The sequence below is a fragment of the Mustela nivalis genome (genome assembly GCF_964662115.1).
Source record: "Mustela nivalis genome assembly, chromosome: 6".
NCBI classification, from domain to species: domain Eukaryota; kingdom Metazoa; phylum Chordata; class Mammalia; order Carnivora; family Mustelidae; genus Mustela; species Mustela nivalis.
Window position 1 is genome coordinate 111,285,555 of NC_139025.1, and position 24,320 is coordinate 111,309,874.

The window sequence follows — 24,320 nt, forward strand, 5'->3', positions numbered from 1 at the left end:
TAAGATAAATTACCACACACCGTCATAGATCTTTACATTTGACAGTGATCACTGTGAACCTCAAGTGATTACGACTTAGGGAGAAAACAACAAAGCCTACAGAATTTAGAACCATTTCTAAATTATTACCTGTGTTTTGTGATATTAATAAATACACTCAATTCACAATGCAACCATTAGCATTTGATATATATTGTATACAACTGTATATAAAAAAGACAATGTCTACATTCAATTAAATACTGGGAAAAAAATACTTAGCTCAAAAATTTTTTAAGTGATCCATGAGAACCCAAACTGCCATTTCTTTGAGTGTGTCATGCTTTATGACAACATGCTCCTTAAAGAGCTCGGGGCGCCTGGGTGGCTCAGTGGGTTAAACCTCTGCCTTCGGCTCGGGTCATGATCCTAGGGGCCTGGGATCGAGTCCCGCATTGGGCTCTCTGCTCGGCAGGGAGCCTGCTTCTCCTCATCTCTCTCTCTGTCTGTCTCTCTGCCTATTTGTGATCTCTCTGTCTGTCAAATAAATAAATAAAATCTTTAAAAAAAAAAAAAGAGCTCAAGTTCGTGTTCTGTAAAATCATTGTAAGATGAGCCTAGAATTAATCATGCAATCAAATAATAAAATCTTCTGTAACATAAGTTTTTATTTAAGAATGTTGTTTATTCATATGTTAAATGTTGAATTTTCCTCTTGGGGCTTAACAGTATTCAGAGACCTACAGGTGGATATCTTTGTTCTTCCTTATGTTCAGTGTCATTATCTATAATGGGGAGCTGTTTCCATGAACATAACACTTGGAAGAAGTTCCTCAAAAATTTTTTTAAAGATTTTATTTATTTATTTGACAGAGAGATCACAAGTAGGCAGAGGCAGGCAGAGAGAGGGGGCAAAGCAGGCTCCCTGCTGAGCAGAGAGCCTGATGCAGGGCTGGATCCCTGGACCCTGAGATTATGACCTGAGCCGAAGGCAGAGGCTTAACCCATTGAGCCACCCAGGCACCCCAATTTTCTCAAATTTTAATGGGACATTAGAACCAAAAAATGTGAAAAGTGTTCTAGCCAGTAAAGAGAGTCTGGGGTTTTTATTCTTAAGAATTATGCTGCATAAATGAAATAAAAAGGCAGAAAATACAATAGCGTTGCATGTGTTCCATAAACATCCATTTATTAATGCATATGCCAGAGGACAGCACTGTACTATGCATTTGGAGAAGTCATCAACAAAGCAATTGCCTAACAATTTAACATGAATTAGTGGATCTCACTGTTCTGTTGTTTACACACCCAGTAGCAAAATGTTCTGAGAGTCATGATACCAGTCATTTCTGTCCTTACCATAGCAGACCAGCTTGTTCACAAAACATAATCATTGTAACAGGTTCTTGTTTCTGCATGTGTATGTTGTCCACTAACAGTTATGACCAGAAGTTACAATTACAGGAACTGTTCTACGGCCAAGTATTTAGATACAGACTCTAAAAAGTCAAACCATAAAAAGACAGAAAATGCAAATATTCATAAACTATTTCATATTCAAAATCCAACCTAGTTATATGTTAATGTACCAAGCTGTATTGAGTTGTTTTCCTATTGTATCTGATGCATTCTGGGCTTGTAAATAACATAAATTATAAAATTATAAGCAGTTTCTTCAGATCTTATTTTACATTTTTCACTAAATAGATGAAGACGTGTCTTTTTGCTCCAGTGCAATATATAGGAATGCTGCATTCAGTATAAATTGTTGAATATTTTTTTTAAAGAAAACATGTAACTTGATTAGAATGCTATGTAAATAAGGAGATAGTCATAACTGTCAGAGGCAAAACACTAACAGTATAGTTAATTATTATAGATAATTTGAAGAAACAAACCTTCCACTGCATCTCTAAACCCTTAATCCTATGACTTTGTAAGGAATGACATTTGGTGAAGCCAAGACATAATGCTAAATGGTAAATGTATCAACTTACCTTTTTTTTTTTTTTAAACAAATGTGATGTGACCTTGGCAGTTTAAAAGAACAAAGTTTTGTCAATATATCAAACATTGTTAACAAACTATTTAGCATTGCTTTGTATAAGTTTGCTTTAATAGCTTTTCTTCACAGTGATATTTCAGAAAGGTTGGAAACTTGTCGGCATAAAATATTTCCCACCTTTTCTATTTTAATTTGTATGCAAAAATCATCACAATAGATCTGCAACTATAAAATTACAAACACTTTCTAGAAGTGACTGTATTTCTAGTTATGATAGAAAAAGTTAACTTGTATGACATCTACAATGAGGTAAGTCTAAATAAAACAAAATTTGGTAACAAATGCTTTCTGATCTATGGGAAATATAAGTGAATTTAACAAAAGACAGTGGACAAACTGAAAAAATGAGGTTTTTTTGTTTGTTTGTTTGTTTTTAGTATGTTTAAAGGATGAGAAATTGGTAATGAAATGAAACATTTTAAAAGATATTCTGGATTTTCACTTAACATTGTAATTTTGGCACTTCATGGAACATTTATTTTCCAAAGACCAGAACTGTTATAATATAAAAGTTCAGTAGGTTTTCCACATACTTTGTAGACATTGTACTTGAGTACTGGCAAACACTGAAACGTAGTGAACTAAACATTCCCATGTATTTGCACATGCATGCAGTAGTCAGAGTTTGTGGATTCTCAAAGATGATATCTTGCAGTATTTGTTTCAAGCACTCTCTTCAGCTGATCTGGTTTCGGATTTCAGTCTTACAAATTCTTTAGCCACATCATCGCTGGTCCTCTGAGAGAGTATTCTAAGGATAGTCAAACCAGTTTCATCCATAGAGACATTTTTCAGAAGGGGATACCATGCCCCATAGCTTCCCTTTTCTGCTATGTTCTGTAGTTGAATTACCGTCATTCCGATAATTCGATCTTCTCTGGCAAAGCAGTAATCTTTGACTGACAGATGAAGTTCATAGGCCCCTGGCCGGTTTTCATTACCCAGAATGCTGTTGTGAATTAAAAATAAGAATTTTGAGCAAAAGCTTGACTTCACCTAGGGCTCCATGTGGTTCTAAAATACTGTTAAAATTAAGTTTTCTCCATTCCTCAGCCATTTATTTGGCAAAATGCAGTATCATGTATTTATTTTTTGGTTAACATATAATGTATTATTTGTTTCAGGGTAGAGGTCTGTGAATCATCAGTCTTACACGATTCATAGCACTCACCATAGCACATACCCTCCCCAGTGTCCATCACCCAGACCCCCTATCCCTCCCCTCCCACCGCCAAGCAACCCTCATTTGTTTCCTGAGATTCAGAGTCTCTTAGGGTTTCTCTCCCTCCCCTGATTATCATGCACTTTAACTCTGATGCAAATATCATTTCCATTTTAGATTGTCTTTACATAGATATTACTTAGCAATCTAAATTAAGTACTTTTTTGCCTATATAGAAATAGGAAATCAATCTGAATATGCTTTTCTGTCTTGATATTAAACATATTAATAGATAATAATAAATATTAGATATTTATTAGATTAGATAGATAAGAGGTATTTATTAGATATTTAACAGATAAATATTAGATAATAGATAAAGATTAATAGACAATTTAATAATAAAATACGCTATACTTAATTCTTGGAAGTGTGGTCTTCTCACTGACACAGGAGTAGGACGGGGTGGGGAAGGGTCGTGGAGGGTAGACCAAGGAAAGCGGTAGCTCTTGCCAGAAGCTCTATCCTTTTCATAGAACTTTTCAGAATAGAAGTTCTGTTCTCTTTTCTTTACCTCAGACTCCTGGCCATGCTATTATATCTAGGAGGCTTTTCTCAGGGGAATATACAACCTAGACTATCAAGCTACCACAGACAACAAGACTATTCACAAGATGCCAAATTAGATTCAAATCTCCAGAGTAAATCAGTTCCAGCAGAGCGTGGTGCTTCTGTGCTGGTTCTTTCGGATGGCAACAGTTAGACACCTGTCAAGTGTGGGGCTGAGGATGGTCTGGACTAATAACAACTTGGCAGCGCAGAACTGAGCATAATGAAGAAGGCTGTGAGGTAATACGCTGAGAGTAATCCTCCCCTGCCCCTTATTTTACTGCATCCTCAGATCTCCTTCACTTTCTAATGAAGGCACATCTGTTCCTCAGCAGTAGGAGCTTCCAAATCCCTTCCTTTTCTAAGTGACTTTCTTAGATCAAACATTTTGCAGAGACCAACTTTTGTTTCTGGGCTATGCTGATAACTGAAGTGTGTACTTCTTTTAGAGACAACCTGAAATAATGTGAAAGAAAATGGAGGCCTGATGGGTAAGAACAGAAGAGCAAAATCTGATGGGAGCTAGATCTTCTTATGAATTAAAATGCTCCAAAAGGCTGCCTTTCCCCAGAATTATGCATGGTTTTACGACCTCACAGTGTTATATCTGAATTTTGCATGGTTCAAGTAATTCCTAGAAACTTGTAGAAGACATTTTAACTGAATCAATGTGTGTGTGTGTGTGTGTGTGTGTGTGTGTGTGTGTAATTTAGAGGAGTACATACATGGATGTGAGCTGGTTTATTAGCAGGGATTTTGAATATGGTTAATCTATTATAGCCATTTTAAGAGGTGTGGTGGGATTGTTAAGTTCTTTTTTTTTTTTTTTTAAATGGTGTTGACCATTTTTTTTCAAGATTCCATTTATTTATTTGACAGACAGAGATCACAAGTAGGCAGAGAGGCAAGAGAGGGAAGCAGGCTTCCTGCAGAGCAGGGAGCCCGATGCGGGGCTCGATCCCTGGACCCTGAGATCATGACCCGAGCCGAAGGCAGCAGCCCAAACCACTGAGCCACCCAGGCGCCCCGGGATTGTTAAGTTCTGATGAGTGGTAACAGAGTTTAATATTCAGAATTTACTGTGCTGAAAAATCTCTGGGAAACTAGGGATGCAAAACAAACAAAGAACCAAACCAGTGATAAAGTATTTAGGTAAGCTAAGCATGTGTGCATGTGTAAACCCCAAGGGCTTGGTCCTCTTCTCTTCTCTATCCCTGATAGATTCATCTAGATTTATGAAATTATATCTATACACAGTTAATTCTCAAGTTAGATCCAACTATCTATTTGATAGCCCATCTGGAATGTCTCTTAGGCATCTCCAAAATCAATCCATTTAAAACAATCTTTGATCTCACCTCTTGTCCCGATTCTCCCACCTCAGGAAATCATTATCTATGCAACTGCTTATGCCCCAAACCTAGAGGTCATCTTTGATTTCACTCAGAGCCAGATAACTTCTATTTTCCTCAGCCAGATACACCTTCCATCCTTCATGTACTTTACAAAAGAATGCTGACCTGTAAGGACTGTATCAATAGTTTCTTCATACTGTGGCTTCCTTTTGGTTAAAACCAACAGGAAGCTCCTTCAGGATATCAGAAGTAATAGGGGGAGGTCAGAGTCTATTTCCCTGGCCCCTCATGTGTGATGCTGCCTCTAGGATACTCCAGGGAAGGCCACTGCTCCTTTTGAGGTGGTTGATGACACGTGAAGTCCCCCCCCCGACACCCCAGTTTTAGTAACCAATCTTTATCTCCTACATGCACAGTAGGGAAAGTAGCCTGACCCCTGCTTGACCCAGTTTATATCACTATGGCTTACAGTCCTTCAATTCTCACAGCCTGGTAGATTCCTTTGTAAATAAGGCTGTTTTGATGGAATATCCTAAATTAAGTGTTTGCAGAAGCCTAGCTTATATACCCCTTCCTTCATGGGCTACTTCCAGTCGACTGCAAGTTCCATTCTAATACATAACCACCAGTTTCCACTTCCTTCTCTCTCTCTACTACCCACTTCCATTTCCCTCCTACCAGCTCTACCAACTGTGAGTCAGTATTCTCTCTTGCCTGGACGACTGCAACAGCCTTCTAACTCATCTCTCCATGTTTGCTCTTGTTTTCCTATCATTTATTTTTTCTACAGCAAACAGAATAATCACTTAAATATATAAATCAGATCATTCACATTCATATCTGAAAAGTCTTCAGATTGGGGCTTCTCTGAACACCCACTCTAAGCAGCCAATCAACCAACCTATGATATCAGCCTGTTTTAATTCTCTGTATAGTATTATCCTATGATAGATTTTTGCTTATTTGTGATTTTGATGTTTCTCATCCATGATATTCCTCATTTCCAGAAAGTAACTTCAATGAGAGCAGATACCTTTTGTTATATATACCAAATTCCTCCAATAGTGCTTAATGCATGGTAGGCACTGGACAGCTACTGAGCAATGGAAGGGAACTAAAAACTTAATTCAGCTGTCTTAATTTGCTGGGATCAGGGAAGAGCAGGAATACATGAACCTATAGGTTCTACCAACTGTGAGTCAGTATTCTCTCTTGCCTGGACTAAACCTATAGGTTTCCCTTTCCTTAGCAAAGCCCAGTGTCATTCCCACTCTAATCCCCTCAGTAAATTTAAGCTGTATAATGGCTTTTGCCTGGCTGAGTAGGTGAGTGGGGTCCCAACTTACAATTGAAATGTTTCATTGTACTTTGGTGACCATGTGTTGCTTTTTGTCTTCGTGCCTTGTTTTCTCTTCTTGTCCCCAAGGTTAGGTCCCAGTATACAGACTTCTACAAAGGGCCGGAACATTGCAGTGGTCTGCCAGTTTAGGTCATTAATAGCAATCACTAACAACCATAAAGGAAAGGAATGCAAAGTGTTAGCAAACAAATGTGTGGAATCTTAGCCTCCTCTTCGGTCCTTAGAGTTAATTTTTTTTTTAGAATTAATTTCTTTTTAATGATGTATGAAGCCATAACTTGCCCTTGATAGTGTGGTAACCCTACTGATAAACATGCACGTACACCCACACCCCCCCCCACACACACACATAAAGCACACTTCTGAATGCACACTTGACTGAGCTTTCAGTTCTAAACTGTGTGGTATTGGTGTAGTGAAAATTTAGCTAAAATTGAAATGACATTTTTTACTAATGAAAAGTTATCATTCTTGTTTAACTAAAAATGTGATTTTTTCATATCAAAAGTGAAGATATGTTCATCATAAAACACCTAAAAAATATACAGAAAATAAGGAATAGATGAAAATAGAGTCTGTAATTTTATCAGTAAGGGGCAACGATGTAATATTTTGGTATGTATGCTTTCAATATTTATATGTAGAATGGGAGCAGTTGTAGTCTTATGAGTCAGCTATATTTTTAAAGTCTATTGTGGATATCTTTCTAATTCATTATATATTTTCAAATTGCAAATAGTCAACTATATGGATATTCCATCCTATGTTTAATGAATAAGTTACTATTATGGCTCTTTCCTAATTTTAGGCATCATAAATAATTCTTAAATGTGCATTCTTCTGTGTATACTTTTGTCATCCTTTGAAAATCGTTTAAAAATATAATTAAAATACTTATTGTAAAAGTTCACAACTTTGAGTATTTGATATGTAGTGTCAAAATATTTTTGTAAAATATTTAAAGACACTGGCAAGTGTAGGCATGTCCATTTACCAACACAGTACATAATCCATTATAGACTATAACTGTTACTTTTATAATGCAAGCTATACATCAGGCGATGCAAATTTAAAATGTGTCAGAAGGCCATGGTTTTTAATAAGGTGGATATGGTGACTAACTCTATAATAGTATAAAACAGAATATGGCTTTATTAAGCAAAATTAGCACTTAAATTTCACCTTTGAAATATCTGCCGCATTCAGATTATATTTTTGCAATCTAAAACCAATAGATTGAACTAGTCATTAAAAAGAAAAAAATCAAGTCTGTTATTGAAAATCACATAGAAAAACAAGTATATAGGTAGATAATGTGAATGGTAAGAACATAGTGACCCAACATATAAGATTTGACAGGTTATGGAGCTGACCATAGCCCTAATGTTCAATGTACATCCTAGCATCAACAAGAGAAAATGTTCAATGTATGCCAGTTTGAAATGTAATTTCCAATGTATTTAAACCATTTAGATACTTCAGATAATATAGGCTAAATATCTGTGCCGTTGATTTTTAGATCAAAAGTTCTGGTTTCATGAAAAGGCTATGAGCATGCCCTGAAATCATTACATGTTTTTAAAAATAGATCTAAGAAAAAATTACATTTTTCATATTATTGTAAAGGTTAAAGTCTACTAGGCTATTTGGTCCATCTGGACATGATACATACCTTTTACAGTGACTTTATGCTCTCCAGTTCCTGGGGTTGTGGTGATGTCCACATGCACAGATATCTGACCCACTGAATCTTTGGAGGGGCGACCTGCAAATGAGCAGACATTTACTGCCTCAAACTTTCAGGCTACTTTAATAATAGATAGGTACATTTTCTGCATAAGGGACTTTAAAGTGAGTTCATGGAAATGAATGGTTCTTTTGATTAATAGCACACAATAGGTATCCACAAATGTTCACAGTTAAATTTGCTCTTTGGGGTTGAAGCTTTGGTATAAACATATGTAGCCCACTGAGCTAAGATTTCATATGATCCTCAGATATTATAAGTCACTGTGTTAGTACTCGTATGGTTAAAAGAACTCGTACTTGCCTCACTAGGCCCAATTAAGCTCTCTTCATTGTTTATGTGCAAAGGTGTGTTATTGACTTTCATGCCTGAAAGACCTTTTCTACAATGTGCGCTACCAAAGCAGTAGGGCCACAAAGATGGCTCTGTAGAGCTTCTACTTTCATGAAGCCCACAGTAGACCAGGAGAGATCAACCTATGAATACATTGCTGCAGTACAGTACAAGTTCTATAATGTATATTTGCAAGGTCTGCTGATGGTATAAAAAGGAGTAGTTCATTCTCCCCTCATAAAGTTTACTCAAGAGTTAACATGCTGTATTGGAAAGTCCCTGTGATTTGGGGTCAGATAAATTTAAATTCGAATCATAGTTATACCACTACTGGCTCCCTGATCAGATTTTGCCATATTCTCAATTTGGTTTTCTTATTTGTAAAATAAAAATAATAACACCAACCTCTTAATATACACACATGTACTAACATCTATGAACATACATATTTTTCCACAAATAGGAGCATATGTTCTAACTATCCTTTACCTTACCTTTATCTTTTCACCTAAAACTCCATAGATTATTCCATTTCAATATGTATAAAGTTATCCCTCGATAGCCTGGAATAGCACAGCGCTAACTACAAAGTAAATGTTCAATGAGTAGTTGCATGAAAATGAATCACTGAAATGTTTATAAATAATTAAAACATGGAAACATTTAAAATAATGTTTGGCCTTTACTCCATTATGTGAATATACTACAATTTATTTAACCATATCTTGTTCTCCGATCTTTTGCTGTCAGGAACAAACTATAGTAAGTATTATTCATATTTACAAGTTTATAGTGTAATTTCTATAAGTGAAATTTACTTGTCAGAGTAGGTGAACTCTAATTTTGTCCCATAGAGATTTTTTAAAGCAAATTCTTATTTATTTAAAATTTTTAAAATTCCAATGTAATTAACATAGAAATTATATTAGTTTCAGGTATATACTACAGTGCTTCAACAATACTATGACACTACTCAGTGCTCATCATAAGTGGACTCTTTATCTCTTTCACCTGTTTCACCCGCCCCTCCCCACTATCCATCATTTTGTTCTCTGTAGATAAAAGTTGGTTTTTCAGTTTGGTTTCTTTTGTCATTCATTTTGTTTTCTAAATTCCACATATGAGTAAAATCATATGGTGATTTTGACTTATTTTGCTTAATATTATACCCTCTAGATCCATCCATGTTCGTGATCCACCACCAGGTTGGTGATATATAGGATAGTTTTATGTTATCCCTAAGTTGGTGATAACCTTATGAAATGAGGTCCTCCTCTTCAAGAATAGAATATAACTTCCTATTATTCAAGTCTTCTTCTCTGTACTTCAATTATGTTTTATAGTTTTACATTTTTCTTTGTGTGAATGGTACATATTTTTAAAGGCTTTTTTAAAAAAAATATTTATTTGAAAGAGAATGAGTGAGAGAAAGGAGGGGGCAGAGGGAAAAGGAGAGAGAGAATCTTAAGCAGACTCCATGCGCAGGGCAGAGCCCAAAGAGGGGCTCGATCCCACAACCCTGATCATGACCCGAGCCGAAATCAAGAGCCTGATGCTTAACCGATGGAGCCATCCAGGTGCACCCCCCATCTGAACTTTTAATGAAAAATGTGCCCTTAATTCTTTTGAGTGTTACACATATATAATCAAGTATCTTTAATCAGTGAAACATTTCACTTTTCCTTTCTAGTTTTTATGCCTCTTATGCTAATTTTATTGGCTTGTACTTCTATTATATTACATGATAGTACTTAAAGTAGATATGCCGTTATCCTCCATTTGGCTCTCCAAATTCATTTCCCATACTTTTCCACTCTGCCTTCTGTCCTCAGAGGCTGTCTGACAATTTTAGTGATGTCTTCTCTACTCTAGTGTCTATTTGGGTCTGGCCAAAGGGAAGCCCTGGCAAGAGATTAGAAGCAGGGAAGAGAGTCACATCAGATATTTATTTCTTTGGTCACCTTCCTGTGGGCTTACCTTGTGCTGGCTGAATCCTGTAACCAAACATCATAATTTCCTTCGAGCAGCCCTCACTAGGTGACAATATTTTTTCAAGTGTTGCTTCCTCCTCCCTTGTTACTGTTAACGCAAAGAGTAGTTTAACAGTTCACTATTCCTTCTGGTTTCTTTATATACCCTGCCCATACCTTTCTATGTAGTTTATTAAATCCTTTCCAAATAATCTTAATTGGGGTGTGCCAACTGTTGGGACTTTGGTTAACAGAGTTAATGTTTTTGATTTGCTCATAACTTTAATGAAAATACTTCGAGTATTTTCCCAATACTCCTTCATGGAACAATGAGACAGTTTTTGAAGGGAGGAACAGGCTAAAAATAGACACTAATTTCTTAGGAAATATTACTCCCAGAGGAGAAAATCCTTAAGGAGGCTCCTCAAGGCTGAGTTGGAGTTCATCTCTTAGACAAAGTCAAGGAAATAACATGAGAGCACATGCATCAGTCAGAATGGCGCCTCCTGGAAACTGCGAGCAGCTTAGTATGGATGGAGCACAGATGAGGGAGTAGTAGCCAGAGGAAAGCTTTAACAACACGGTGGTACGCTGAATGCCATTTAGAAGTGTGGAGATATTATCTCAGAGCTGCTGAGAAGTCTCTGAAGTTTTTGGCTCTAAGAGGCGTAGTCCGATTTATTTCTAGAAATAATTCCTCTCATGTGTGTAAGAGATGGATCACTCCATTCTCTTCTGGAAAGACCATTGCGTCTCACTGTACCATGAATCCAGTCCTAAAACCTAACTCTTTCCTAGGATGCTCTTGATGACCTTCTACTTGATCCATGTCGTAGGTCTGTGCTGTTCACATTAGTCAATTCTTGAAAACTTTCTTCATGTTTTCACCAAGACAAACCACATGTTGTGGACATCCTTTCTCTGTTATCCTATGAAACCCTATCCAAACAGCTTTACTATAAAAATATGTTCATTTCTTTATCCCACAAACAATCTGCAATTTTGTTCTTGATTCCTTCAAAAGCTAAAAATCCTGGGCCGTGGAATCATACTGCTTTGATTATGCAGATGGTCTCACTCACTCACTGATGGATAATTAAAACTCCATGAACTTTCATTTTCTTGTTTTTAAAGTGGGTATAAAACCACCTACCTGGCAACACTGTGGTGAGGCAAAAAAGAGATAATTAAAGAATACATAGAATATTTTGAGCCTTGCATTTAACAGCTGCTAGGAAATGCTTCCAAGTTTATTATGACAATAATTCAATTCTTAATAAGGGAATATTTCAAAATTATTAAATTCTTTTAAGATCCAGGCATAATGTCCACATATAGAAATTATGAAAAAAATATGGACATTATGGTTATCTAGATCAAAGACTGCAAGAAGATAACTCCAGAATGATGGACAGTCTGCCTAGCAACCTTGGAATTCTACATCCTTCCCTCAGACTTCCTGGGTTGAGTAGAATAGAGATGGCAGATTTTTAGAGCCCTCAAATGTCTAATAAGGAAGACTTCCTTAAAATGTAAGACCACTTATTAACCAAGAATCTGGTGAGATGAGTTTTCTTTTGATTGATTTTTATAGCTATTGCTGAAATCACAGGTGATGGTAAAATGTCTCTAAGCGACAGTGAAAATGCATGCATCTAGTTTGCATATTTTCATTGTTTTACTAAAGATCTGAGCTTGCTCAGTGCTTGGGTTTGTGGTTAAAATAGGTATGTCTTGTCTTGTATGTATTCTTTGAGCAATTATACAGCAGTGGCTGGATTCTGCCCAGAGTAAACATCATGAAATGGTCGTTAGGCAAGTTATTGATTGAATGTGTTTATAACTGAGGAAAGCCTTCCATCGGGACACTTGCCAGGAGGCGTCATTTCTTCATTTGAGTGTAATTTAAAGTCTTTAATTGTGTTACAGAATTTGAGAGATTTTTATAGCAGGGAATATTAAAGTTCTAATTAGGGAACTTGGGTTTCTGTTTGCGGCCTTTATTTTGGAGGAGAAATTTTATACTGTTTTAAAACAAGGAGCAGCTTATGAGACTTGCTCAATACCTTTTAAAATGTGCTGTTTAAATGCACAGATACAAGTTTTCCCTTTTTACAATTGCTTTTCTTCCATCTTCTACATGTACCTGCTGTGTGTGTGTGTGTGTGTGTGTTCCCTAAAGAGATACAGACAGTTGCATTGGGAAGAGAAAAACATTAAAAATCATACGTATGTACTCAGCAGTGAATGAACACTTCTGTGAAACTGCCTGGGTAGAGTCATTTATACCAGACTCTAAAAATACACATTTTCCTTTCTAACACAAAATGTGAAATTTACTGCTCAATCAAGTCAAACGTAGGCTTGAGAACTGACTTCTTAATGTGTCACAACCCTAAACAAGTGGAGTTAAGAAGTAGTTTAAAAGCGTTTATCATTGATTGCCGTTATTGCTTTAATGGCCATGCTGTGCACGACTGTCACTTTAGGACTCCAGGTCCTGCTTTCGTGGCCAGCTGCTTATACCACCGCCTAGAAGCCATGCTAATGCTTGGTTTTGTAGTAAATTATGCAGTGGTTTTTTCTTCCTAACTATATTCCATAATGGCAGGGAGATTCTATTAATATTAATAATTCACACATTTTATCTCCAATTATATAATAAACTTATGATGTTATTTTGATAGATACTAAAGAGCCAATTCATTGATTAAACCTGCCAGCAGTCCTCACTTTACATGGTGTGATAGGCCTAGATTCCTGCTCCCATAGTTTAGTAAAATAACACCCTGTCCCTACAAACAGGTTCATATTTCACTTATCATGGTATAGTAAATGTGTATCATTGCACAAAGTATAAACTTTGCTGCTAGATTTTAGTTCACAGATCACTACATAAATAACAGAGATGTCATCAGTGATCAATTACATTGTTTCTTTCACAGTCTGCTAGTATTTACCTGTTCAGTTTACACATACAGCAAGGGTGTAGTTGTGATGCTGCCTTCCCAGTGAGGAACCCATGTGACGTTTTACAAACATGGACAATCAGAAGAAGGGACTGACCAGCAAAGATGAAAGGACAGAAAAGAACTAAAGAGTGATGAGGCTGGAGTGAAATTGGCATAGAATGTAAATGAACTAATGGACAAGGTTATTGAACTTGGGAATGTTGACACTACCACTAACAGAAACACTAGAGAAACAGACAGGGAACTCAGTGAAAGTGAATTTACTGGCAATAGATGAGGCAGAAGATGAAGATGTACTAATGGAAGAGACACTGGGGGAAAATCTTTACATTTAAGGAACTCTGAGAGATGTTATGATTTTGAAGTAGAAAAGATATATTGTCAGTAATTGACCCAAACTTCGGAAGGAATATGACATTCCATCAAGGTATACGAAAGATGTTTGCTCTTTATAGTAACATGATGAGAAAATGCAAGTACTAGGCAAACTACTCTTGATAAAGATTTTAACAAGAAATGAAACACTTTAATTCTCAATGTTTCCAGTATTTCCAATTACAATGTATTGAGTGTTGTACTATTTTTTCATTTGCCTGTACATTTATAACTGACAGTAAAAAATCTTGTTTCTTCTGACAATGTTTGCAAGATTAGGATTAGAATCCTAATTTTTCATGTTAATTAGCAAAAGTGCTTTGCACAGATACAGTTTGCACAGATACAGTTTACACAATTATTTTTACAGTCCTGCATCAGTGTGCAAAGTCATCACTGTGTACATATATCTGAGTTGACTTATTAACTACTTTTGCAGGTGCTAAAACTATGGAAGCTGCTTACTTAAGTCAGATGTGAGTTACAGGTGTGTTATACAGGCAAGGTACTGTTCCTCCTATCTGGTAGGTGTGCTATAGACTTGAATCTGATTATCCATGTACATGGTAAAATCTGTTGATTTTCTATCCCAGGATTAAAAAAAAAAATGGGCAAAAGCATTTGAAGAAAATATACATTGATCAGGCAGTTATTTCCCCCAAAGAGAAAGATAACATATAAGAGATTCCATTTCCCATGGAATGGAATATGAAAATCACCTAATATTCTGATTTTTATTAACAGTTTTTATGAGAATTGAATGAAAACTTAATCTGAGGCTATGCCTGTTACATAATCTTGTCTATACAAAATCCATAGGAATTAAACACTTGTGTCTCAGATCAACACCTGAGCCTCTGGAATGTGTCCTTTGTCACTGATGTTAGCAGCTCAGACTTCCCCTTCAGGAATGAAAACTGCTTATGTGAATAAACATTGGCAAATGCTGTAGGACTGCTTTATCTGAAGTCCTTTTAAGAAGAACAGCTTTTGAGGATAAAAGATACTGAGTACTATCAGATTATGATACACTAATATATAAGCATGCTAATAGAGTTAGTCTCCCATCTTTCATAATTTTAGCACACACTGTGAGGGACTAAATATTATAAACATTTAGTAATGATTATTCATGTGATAATTAACTCCAGGTCCTCAATAAGCATTCTGTAAAATGTCAGATGAAAAATACTACAACTGCTCAAGTGACCACTCCATTTTATCCAAACTAGCTAAGCCTCTGAAAGGGGGCTTGAATCTATTCTCAGAGCTCTTTGCTGGGACCCTCAAAGGGAAGGCATGGGGAGTTCATGAGGAACGACCATTCTGGCAATGTCACAGTTGAGTATCAGAGCTGACAGGTCTACAATTCAAGGTGGGAGAAACCTACCTCCATTAAGTTCTCTTAAGTTGTTAGACAACCTTAAAGACGGTAAGGTCAAATAAACCACGGAAGTGCTTTATTAACTTGAACTCCTTTTCTTCTCTCAACCCTTCTTTTGCCTTCCTCTGTTTCTTGCCTGTTCTTTTCTCATTACCTCCACAGTATTTAATGTATATTTGAAGGAATTCATGGTAATCATGCATGGCTATAATTTTTGACCACTTATGTGTGGCAGGCATTGTGTTAAGTGCTTTAGTTATAAGATCTTGCTTTGATATTAAAGATGATAGGTACATTTTTACAGATGGTGAAACTGGGTCCTAGATGTTACCTGTCCAAGTCACTAAATGGGCATTCTGGGGTTTGGTCTCAGATCTCTGGTTTAAAGGGTCCGGTGTATATGGTGCTGTGATGTTCATTAAACACTACTTTTCTCCCAGCACTTACCCTTTTATACATCAAAGAGGTGTTTTGTTTTATGGCATTTAAAGTCTTGCTGAACTAAAATGTAGAAAAGATGTGAAATCAAAGATAAACGTCACACTATATAGACAGATAGCATCTGGATATCTTATGATTATGTGTTTTTATGTGATAACATTAAGCTTGCATTTGCAACTTTTTATATTAAATTCCACAGTATTTTACCTATCAAATTCCAGTTATCATTCAAATATGCATTTAAATTAATTTTGCTTCTTGGAACAATATGGTTTCTTAGATTTCTGTGCTTTATCCTTAAAGTTACTACTAATTGAAATGTTTTTTTTTTTCTTTTCTTGAAATTTTCTGAGTTCTACTTATTTAATGTAGAGTGTAGTATTGGTTACAGGAATAAACTATAGTGATTCATCATTTACATATAATACCTCGTGCTCATCTCAACAAGTGTCTTCCTTAATATCCATCTCACATTTAGCATATTCGCCATTCCCCACCTTCCCTCCAGCAACCTTCAGTTTGTTCTCTATAATTAAGAGTCTCTTATGGTTTGCCTCCCTCTGTTTTTATCTTATTTTAAATTCCACATATGAATGAAATCATATGATATTTCTCTTTCCCTGACTTATTTGGCTTAGCAAAATACACTCTAATTCTTTTTTTTTCTTTTTTTAAGATTTTATTTATTTATGGGATGCCTGGGTGGCTCAGTGGGTTAAGCCTCTGCCTTCGGCTCAGGTCATGATCCCAGGGGCCTGGGATCGAGTCCCCCATTGGGCTCTCTGCTCAGCAGGGAGCCTGCTTCTCCTCATCTCTCTCTCTGTCTGTCTCTCTGCCTATTTGTGATCTCTCTCTCTCTGTCAAATAAATAAATAAAATATTAAAAAAAAAAGATTTTATTTATTTATTTGACAGATCACAAGTAGGCAGAGAGGCAGGCAGAGAGAAAGAGGAGGAAGCAGGCTCCCTGCCGGGCAGAGAGCCTGATGTGGGACTCGATCCCAGGACCCTGGGGTCATGACCTGAGCCAAAGGCAGAGGCTTTAACCCACTGAGCCACCCAGGTGCCCCTAAACTCTAATTCTCTTCACAGTGTTGTGAATGGCAAGATTTCTTTTCATTTTTAATGGCCGAGTAAGAGTCCATTGTATATATGAACGAGGTTACTAATTGATAATTAGTCAATAACCACTCCCCACCAAGTCTCCCTGGGGAGCTGCTTTCATTGTTAAAATAACTGGAACGCTAGGAAATTGTGATGTTGTTTTCACTTTTTTTTTTTTAACTTTAACAGCATTTCTTTAATGTTGCATTACATTATTTATGTGCTTTCAGTCTGTCTTGCTTACCAAAATATAAGCTCTGTGAGCAAATTATCTTTGCCTTGGTCACAGATCTTTAGTGAGTAACATAATGCCCAATACATAGGATGCACTCAATAAATTTTTGCTGAATACACATAGTTATAAAATTTTAAAGAAAGGTTAAGAATAATGCTTAAAGTTCAAGTTTGAAGTTCTAAAGAATAATTATAAATGATAAACTGGTTTTATGACTTGGGAGTTTTATTGTGATCTACCTTTCTATTTTGATTTGCAGATTTTAAAAAAGAGATAATGTATTAGAGAAACAGTTGAGATTCCAAGAATACTTCTTCCTGTCCCCATTCTCCATTAGTGGATTCAGAGCTTATGCCTTAAATGTTTTATACTTTTATTGATTATAAATATTATGCATTTATAATTATATTATTCAATACATTTAAAAATATTTATAAATGGTTGTGGGTATGATTTCATTTATTTATTTATTTATTTATTTATTGGTTTTAGAGGTTTATTAAATGTTGCTATAGTTCATTCATTTACAACCTCTATTATTTTATGAATAGATCATTATTTGTTCACATATTCCCCTATTAATGATTATTCAAGTTGTTTCCAGTATTTTGCTATATAGCAAATGAAGCAACAAAATAGCAACACAGTTTCAATAGCCATTTTTTATTATTTCTCCTATTAAGATTTTGATCAGCATTGCACTGAACTTGTAGATTGTTGGGGACCTTGATGATATTGTTGTATAGGACATGAGCACAGTACTTCACTCTGTTCATTTACTTATATTCTTACATGTTACCTTGAATAAAATTTCAGGTTTTTTCCTAGAGGTCTTATACATATTTTGCCAAATTTACTTGTAGGTATTTTAATTGTTTTATTGTTTTAAATGATTTTTAAATTTCATATTCTAATTGGCCACTCATGAGCAAAGGAATGCTGTTGAGGTTTTATGTTGATTTTGTAAGGAAGGATCTTGTTAAAACTTTTTATTCTAATAGTTTACAGATTTTCTTATGACTTCTATGTAAATAACATCTGTTTTTAAGTTTTTTTCTCTTTTTCAATTCTGTTTTTGAGTAGAGAATTTAATGTGTCTGTAACCTTGAGATAAAAACTTAACATGGACAGTATGTAAAGGGAACCTCATGAAACTAGTTTGTACATATAACTATAAAAGCTAAATGAAATACAGATAGAATACAATCCATTCACCAAATACAGCTTATTTTAACTAGAAAAGGTTTGTTTAAACTATAATCATAGTAAGTATAACTAAAAAATTCCCAAATTCTGAAAAAAATTTGATAAATTTTAGTGCCCATTCATAACAAAAACTGACATAATTCATATTTTAGGCATGGTTTCTAATTGTGATAAAGAATATTCCTTTTAAAACAATAACCAATATCATACCCACATGTTAATTATTAGAAATCTTCTTTTAAAATTCAGAGCAAAAAGAGAATAAATACAATGTTCTGAAAATTTATATGAAACCAATGATTTAAAAAATAGAAAGTATTGTTTGGGTCCTAGAAATGGCAACAATTTTTTGCAACCCTATGTTTGTTTAAAAAAAAAAAAAACCCTAATGTTTTTTCTTTAAGAGAGTCTCTTGAATTAACTTGATGAGATAAAAACCATAAGAAACGAATAGTTATATGATTTTGAATCACAATATATATGATTCTCAAAGCAGCAAAATAAATGTGTGTTTGTATGTGTGTGTGTATATGAATTTCTCACAAAGAGAAATTTGTGAGAAATTTGTGTGTGTGTGTGTGTGTGTGTGTATACCCTGAAATTAACCTAATTAAAAATGTGATAAAACCATGAAATTTGACTCAGGCATAAAAGGATAATTATAAATAAAAGAAAAATATATCTCTAACATAAAGATAAAATACATTAAGGATGGTCACTTATTTTCATATTTAGTTATAGATTTACTGCAATTCTAATCAGATTCCCAAAGGCTTTTAAAATATATATTTTCTTACAGACTCCAAAGCCCATTTGGAAATGCATTTCTAATAGAAACTAAGAACTTATTAAAAACAGAACTTATTAAAGGGAACTAAGATCTTATCACAACTTCTTCAAGAAAGTACCTAAAAACATATTTAAAAGGAAAAATTAAGACTTATTCTTATAAAATATTAAAGCATCTTATTAAGCCACAGTAATTAAATTGGTCTAATTCTGGACAGTAAGTAGACAGAATAGGGTAAGAGTTCCAGAAACAGAATTCCAGTATAATTAAGATATCAGTGACAAAGGGACCATTGGTGGGAAAGGGGAAGATGACTTCATATTGGTGGAAGAATTGGGTAATACCGGGGGGAAAAATGTTTAATTTACATCCTCACCATACATCATATACCAAAGATAAATTCTGATATATTTTTTTAAAAAGTTAAAATTGAAAAATCAAACTAAAAGAAGAATATAATATAGACAAATTTTTATTCGATATTTGTATGTGGAAAGACTCCTTGGACTTACAGAAATAAATCACAGATGAAAGCACATTGAAAACATTTGTAGGTCAAAAGATATCATAGGCTGGGCGCCTGGGTGGCTCAGTGGGTTGGAGCCTCTACCTTCAGCTCCGGTCGTGATCCCAGGGTCCTGGGATTGAGCCCCACATGGGCTCCCTGCTCAGCGGGGAGCCTGCTTCCCTGCCTCTCTGCCTACTTGTGATCTCTGCCTGACAAATAAATAAGTAAAATCTTAAAAAAAAAAAAAAAGATATCATAGGCAAGTAATCAACCAAGATTATGTTTACAACATTACAGAGAGTTACTCTCCTTAATTTATAAAACAATCATACAAATTGATAAACTCTAGGATGCCAATAAATAACTGAATATAGGTCATAACCAGACAATTCACAAAGAGAAATTCAACTACTTAATATTAAAAATGCTAGGGATTTAGTGGAAAATCTAAAATTCTAAACTTTTGATGGTAGTGAAAGTTGGAACAAGCTTTTGTTGGAAAAATACTTGAGTATTACATGTTTTCTAGATATTCACAACTTTGAGTTTAGGATTTTCATAGTGGAAGTCTATTCAAAATGTAATTCTAAATACATAAAAGAATTTACATGGAAATGTTTATAATATTAATTGAAAATTGAAAAATTTAAGTATTTTGGGAATAAGCTAATTATGAAATATCATCTATGTGATTGGATATAAGTATAACATATTGATAAAGAGCAGATAATACCACGTAAAATACTTAGCTTGAAATACTATATGGAAAATACATGGTTGCATATAAAGCTCCTGAAGTATTTCTAACAAATATGAATATCAAAAGTTGAATAGTTTCTTTGAGATTTTATTTATTTATTTGACAGAGAGATCACAATTAGGCAGAAGCAGGCAGAGAAAGGGGGAGAAGTAGGATCCCTGCTGAGCAGAGAGTCTGATGTGGGGCTCGATTCCAGGACCCTGAGACCATGACCTGAGCCGAAGGCAGAGGCTTACCCACTGAGCCACCCAGGCAGCCCAGCATATGTTACCTTTATAATCAAAATAAAATAAAGGTATTTAAAACCAGTCTAAAAACTCTTATCAAGGGAGTTTGATTTAATATTGTTTAAAACACAAAGTTTGTCAATAAATAGGAATTTTAAACTCCCAGTTATAGAGGTTTGAAATAATACATCCATGTATTTTTATAGAAGAGTTTGATAGAGATTATAAATAGCTGAATCAGGATCCCTACAAGTTCCCCCAGAGTTAATGTAACGATGTTCTCACACCTCCTCCAGTTGGCACCTTCCCCTTTTCCAACCTTGATAACACCATTCTTCCTGCCATCCAAGCTCAAATCATTGAAAACCCCATGGGACTTTCCCTCTGCTTTGTTTACTGATCCTAACAACCAAATTTTGTCTGTTACTCTTTACATAGTGTATTTAACTCAATCTCTGCTTCACCATGCTACTCTTTTAGTTTAGGACCTTTTCACCACATCTAGATAGCTACATCACCTTCCAAGAAATCACCTTGCTTTCATGTATTTCTGTTGTATTTTATAGAACTTAGCAGGACTAAGCTTCCCAAGCTACAGATTATCTTCTGACTCTTCTCTGAAAGCCAAGGGCGCCTGTTGCTTTGATGGAAAATTCCAAATTCCCCTAAGTAACTCATGGCTTTCGAAATTCTCCCTCCATTAATTAGAATCAAATTTCTCTCTCACTACACTCAGCAGTGTCCCTTTTCACAAACCTTTATTCCACATTCATATCCTGCTCCTCTCTAAGCTTTGCCACCCTTCTTTGGCTTTCCCAGTCACTCCAGTCTATGTTATTTACTATCATTTGGAGCCACTTCTACATTCTTATTCAATACTACTCAGTTTGGCAATTGAAAATATTCTACCTTATCATGTATTCCTATTTTCTCTCCTACCAAACATTATTGCATTAGAAATTACAACAATATTAAAATAGTTTCAATGTTAAATTAAAAAAAAAACTATAGTTGTCTAAAATGTTTGACAATATCTGCTATTGACAAAGCAGGTTGGATTTTTAATGTTAAAAAGTGTCAGTTGGGAAGTAAGTTCTGGAGATACAAAGTTGCTATGACGCAGTGCAGAGAAGGTAAGAGGTCAGTTCTGGACCGTATTACCTGGATTTGAATGCAGGCTCCACCTTATATTAGCTGGGTGACCTTGGACAAGTTGTGTAGTCTCTCTGTGGCTTAATTACCTCATTTTTAAAAACAGAAATAATAGTAGTACTTGCCCCATTAATATGTTACAAAGATTAAAGACGTCACCTGTAAGGGACTTAACAAATATATGTGGCTTATAGGAAGTCTTTCCTATAATTGTGGTTGTTTCTTAAAATATTACACCAGTCCTCTCCTTTGACATAGAAATTTCCTTTTTTCTATTGAGGAAATCTTCAATTTATCATCTTCTATGAATCTGTTATACAGAAATACTTGCATAAATATACAAAGACATGACTGACTAAAGATATTAATGGAAACATTTTTACAATGGTCAAAAAATTAGATACAACCAAAAAATTAGATACAACCTATATAGTTTATAAGTAGTAACATTAGGAAATATAACCATATTTCACTATGAAATATGAATGTGCATTAAAAAATTGAAAAATCTGTATATAAGTTATGAAAAGATAAGTATGAAAGATCAAATAGCCTAAAAGTATGCACATTATCCAACTAAGGTGGGTAAAGAAAGATGAATTTAAGTTTTATATTGTGTATGACCAAAAGTCTGGGAGAATAAACAGATAGAATCAGCAAAGTGTATTAGCTCTTACATATGAAACACTTTCATATCACCTGATTTGATTTTAGTGAGCATCTATCACTTGTTAATTAAAATGTTTCCATATACAAAAAGAAACTTAGGGTAGGAAAATGAAGATGATGAGTTCAGTTCATTGACTTAGAATCCTCTGCTTTCCCTAACAATGAGAGTACACGCTTTACTGATGTGGCTGTCATTTTGACCAGGATGTTATCCACCCTGCCGAGCAGATATCATGAACAAATTGCTGAATGCAGCATGTGAGCAAGTAATTGAACAGTGTTGAGAGGAAAATTAGTAATATGCATTGATGGGTTGATGGACCCATGTCCGCAGTGATCCAGTAATAGATACCTGGATGACAGCAGAAGACAGAGCTCACTTCCTTAGGGTAATCAGTCAGGAATGCTCAGCAGGCAGAATATTCTCAAGCAGCAGTAAAAACCATTAAAAATCAGTTTTGCTAGGGATAATAGAAAGATCCCAGAGATAACCATAGTTACCAATAGTAGGTCTGAGTATTCATTTAATAAAAAAGACTTTATTGCAGGCCAAAACCATGAAGAAATAGAGACTCTTGTTGAAACAGTAAAATGGAACTTCCCCATCAGTTTGGAGCAGCTACCCTGCAGGAGGCGGGTATACACATATTAACTCCTTTGCAGAGAAGGCAACAGACTTAGTAGTGCAAGGCTCTGACCTTTTCATCAGGAACTGGTCTAATCTAATGTAAGCAGTGTGGACAACAAGATGGAAGAAACTGTAACAGACAGACTAAGTAGTATTTGTCAGAATAGAAATAAGAGAATAGTTATGGTTCTACTTCCCAACAGAGGGAACACAAGGAACTTAATGAAAGAACCCGACCCCCACCCCCACTGCTGCAATTCTTTTTCTTCGCCTTCTTGCTTTTTTTTGGCTTATTAATCATTCTACAGTACTGAATAAGACTTTGAACTTCAAAATCTGGAATGTGTAAAAACCGAGTCACCTTACAGATTTTAAAAAATAAACAATTTCTTCATTTGGTAATTAATTTATAAAATCTCCCACTCTGGAGGTGCTGTGGGGGGAACAGTCCATGAAATGAATGCATTACATTCCCTACCTTCAGATAAACAAAATAAAATATATACTTAAATAACTGTATTTGAGGGGAGCCTGGGTAGCTCAGTCAGTTAAGCGTCTGCCTTCTGCTCAGGTCCTATTCCCCAGGGTCTTATGATCGAGTCCCACATCAGGATCCCTGCTCAGTGAGGATTTTGCTTCTCTCTCTTCCTTTGCCTGCCACTCCTTGCTGCTTGTGCTCTCTCTTTCTCTCTCTCAAATAAACAAATAAAATCTTTAAAAAAATAAACTGTATTTGAAGATACTATTTTTGTAATCTGAAAGATTTGGGTCTGAATCCTACTCCTGGCATTTACTAGCTGTGGCCTTGGCAATTATTTTACCATCGCTGAGACTCATTTTCTTTACATCTGGAACTGAAATAAACTAATATTTGTTTATAAATAAATTAAAAATGAGATAACACTGACTGAACTCACTGTTTAACACATATTAGGTACTTATAAGTGTTAATTCCTTTATGTTCTTTAAATTGGGTAAAATGATCTATTTACTTTTTGTTTTAAAAACTCATATTTAGAGCAAAAAAAGTTGTTTTAAAGACAGATATTTGGATTACATCAATATGATTTTAGCTTTAGATTTAAGCAGAATTATTTAAACATCTACTCTTTGATAATGCATATTTCTTCCAAAATCTCTGAACGTCATCTGACAAGTAAAGAGATTTTTTTTTCCTAAAGAATGAAGAGAGAATATCTATTTTTAAGGGGACTTTAAGTTTTGAAGTAAACACACATAAAAATATAAAATCAACTGTTTGTTGAAGCCAACAGGAACAAAGGAAAGAG

At 35.1% G+C, this 24,320-nt stretch overlaps 1 protein-coding gene across 1 annotated transcript in view; it reads right to left on the minus strand.

Annotated features, from left to right (window-relative positions):
• Positions 1-1,147: 1,147 nt before the first annotated feature.
• The window catches only part of UNC13C (unc-13 homolog C), a 616,040-nt gene continuing 592,867 nt past the window's right edge, over positions 1,148-24,320 (minus strand). The window contains exons 32-34 of the mRNA XM_082733851.1: positions 8,203-8,295; positions 6,517-6,676; positions 1,148-2,993 (exon numbers count right to left, since the gene is read on the minus strand). Of these exons, the coding sequence (XP_082589977.1) occupies positions 2,708-2,993; positions 6,517-6,676; positions 8,203-8,295 (539 nt within the window). The 3' untranslated portion in view covers positions 1,148-2,707. The remainder of the gene's footprint in view (positions 2,994-6,516; positions 6,677-8,202; positions 8,296-24,320) is intronic.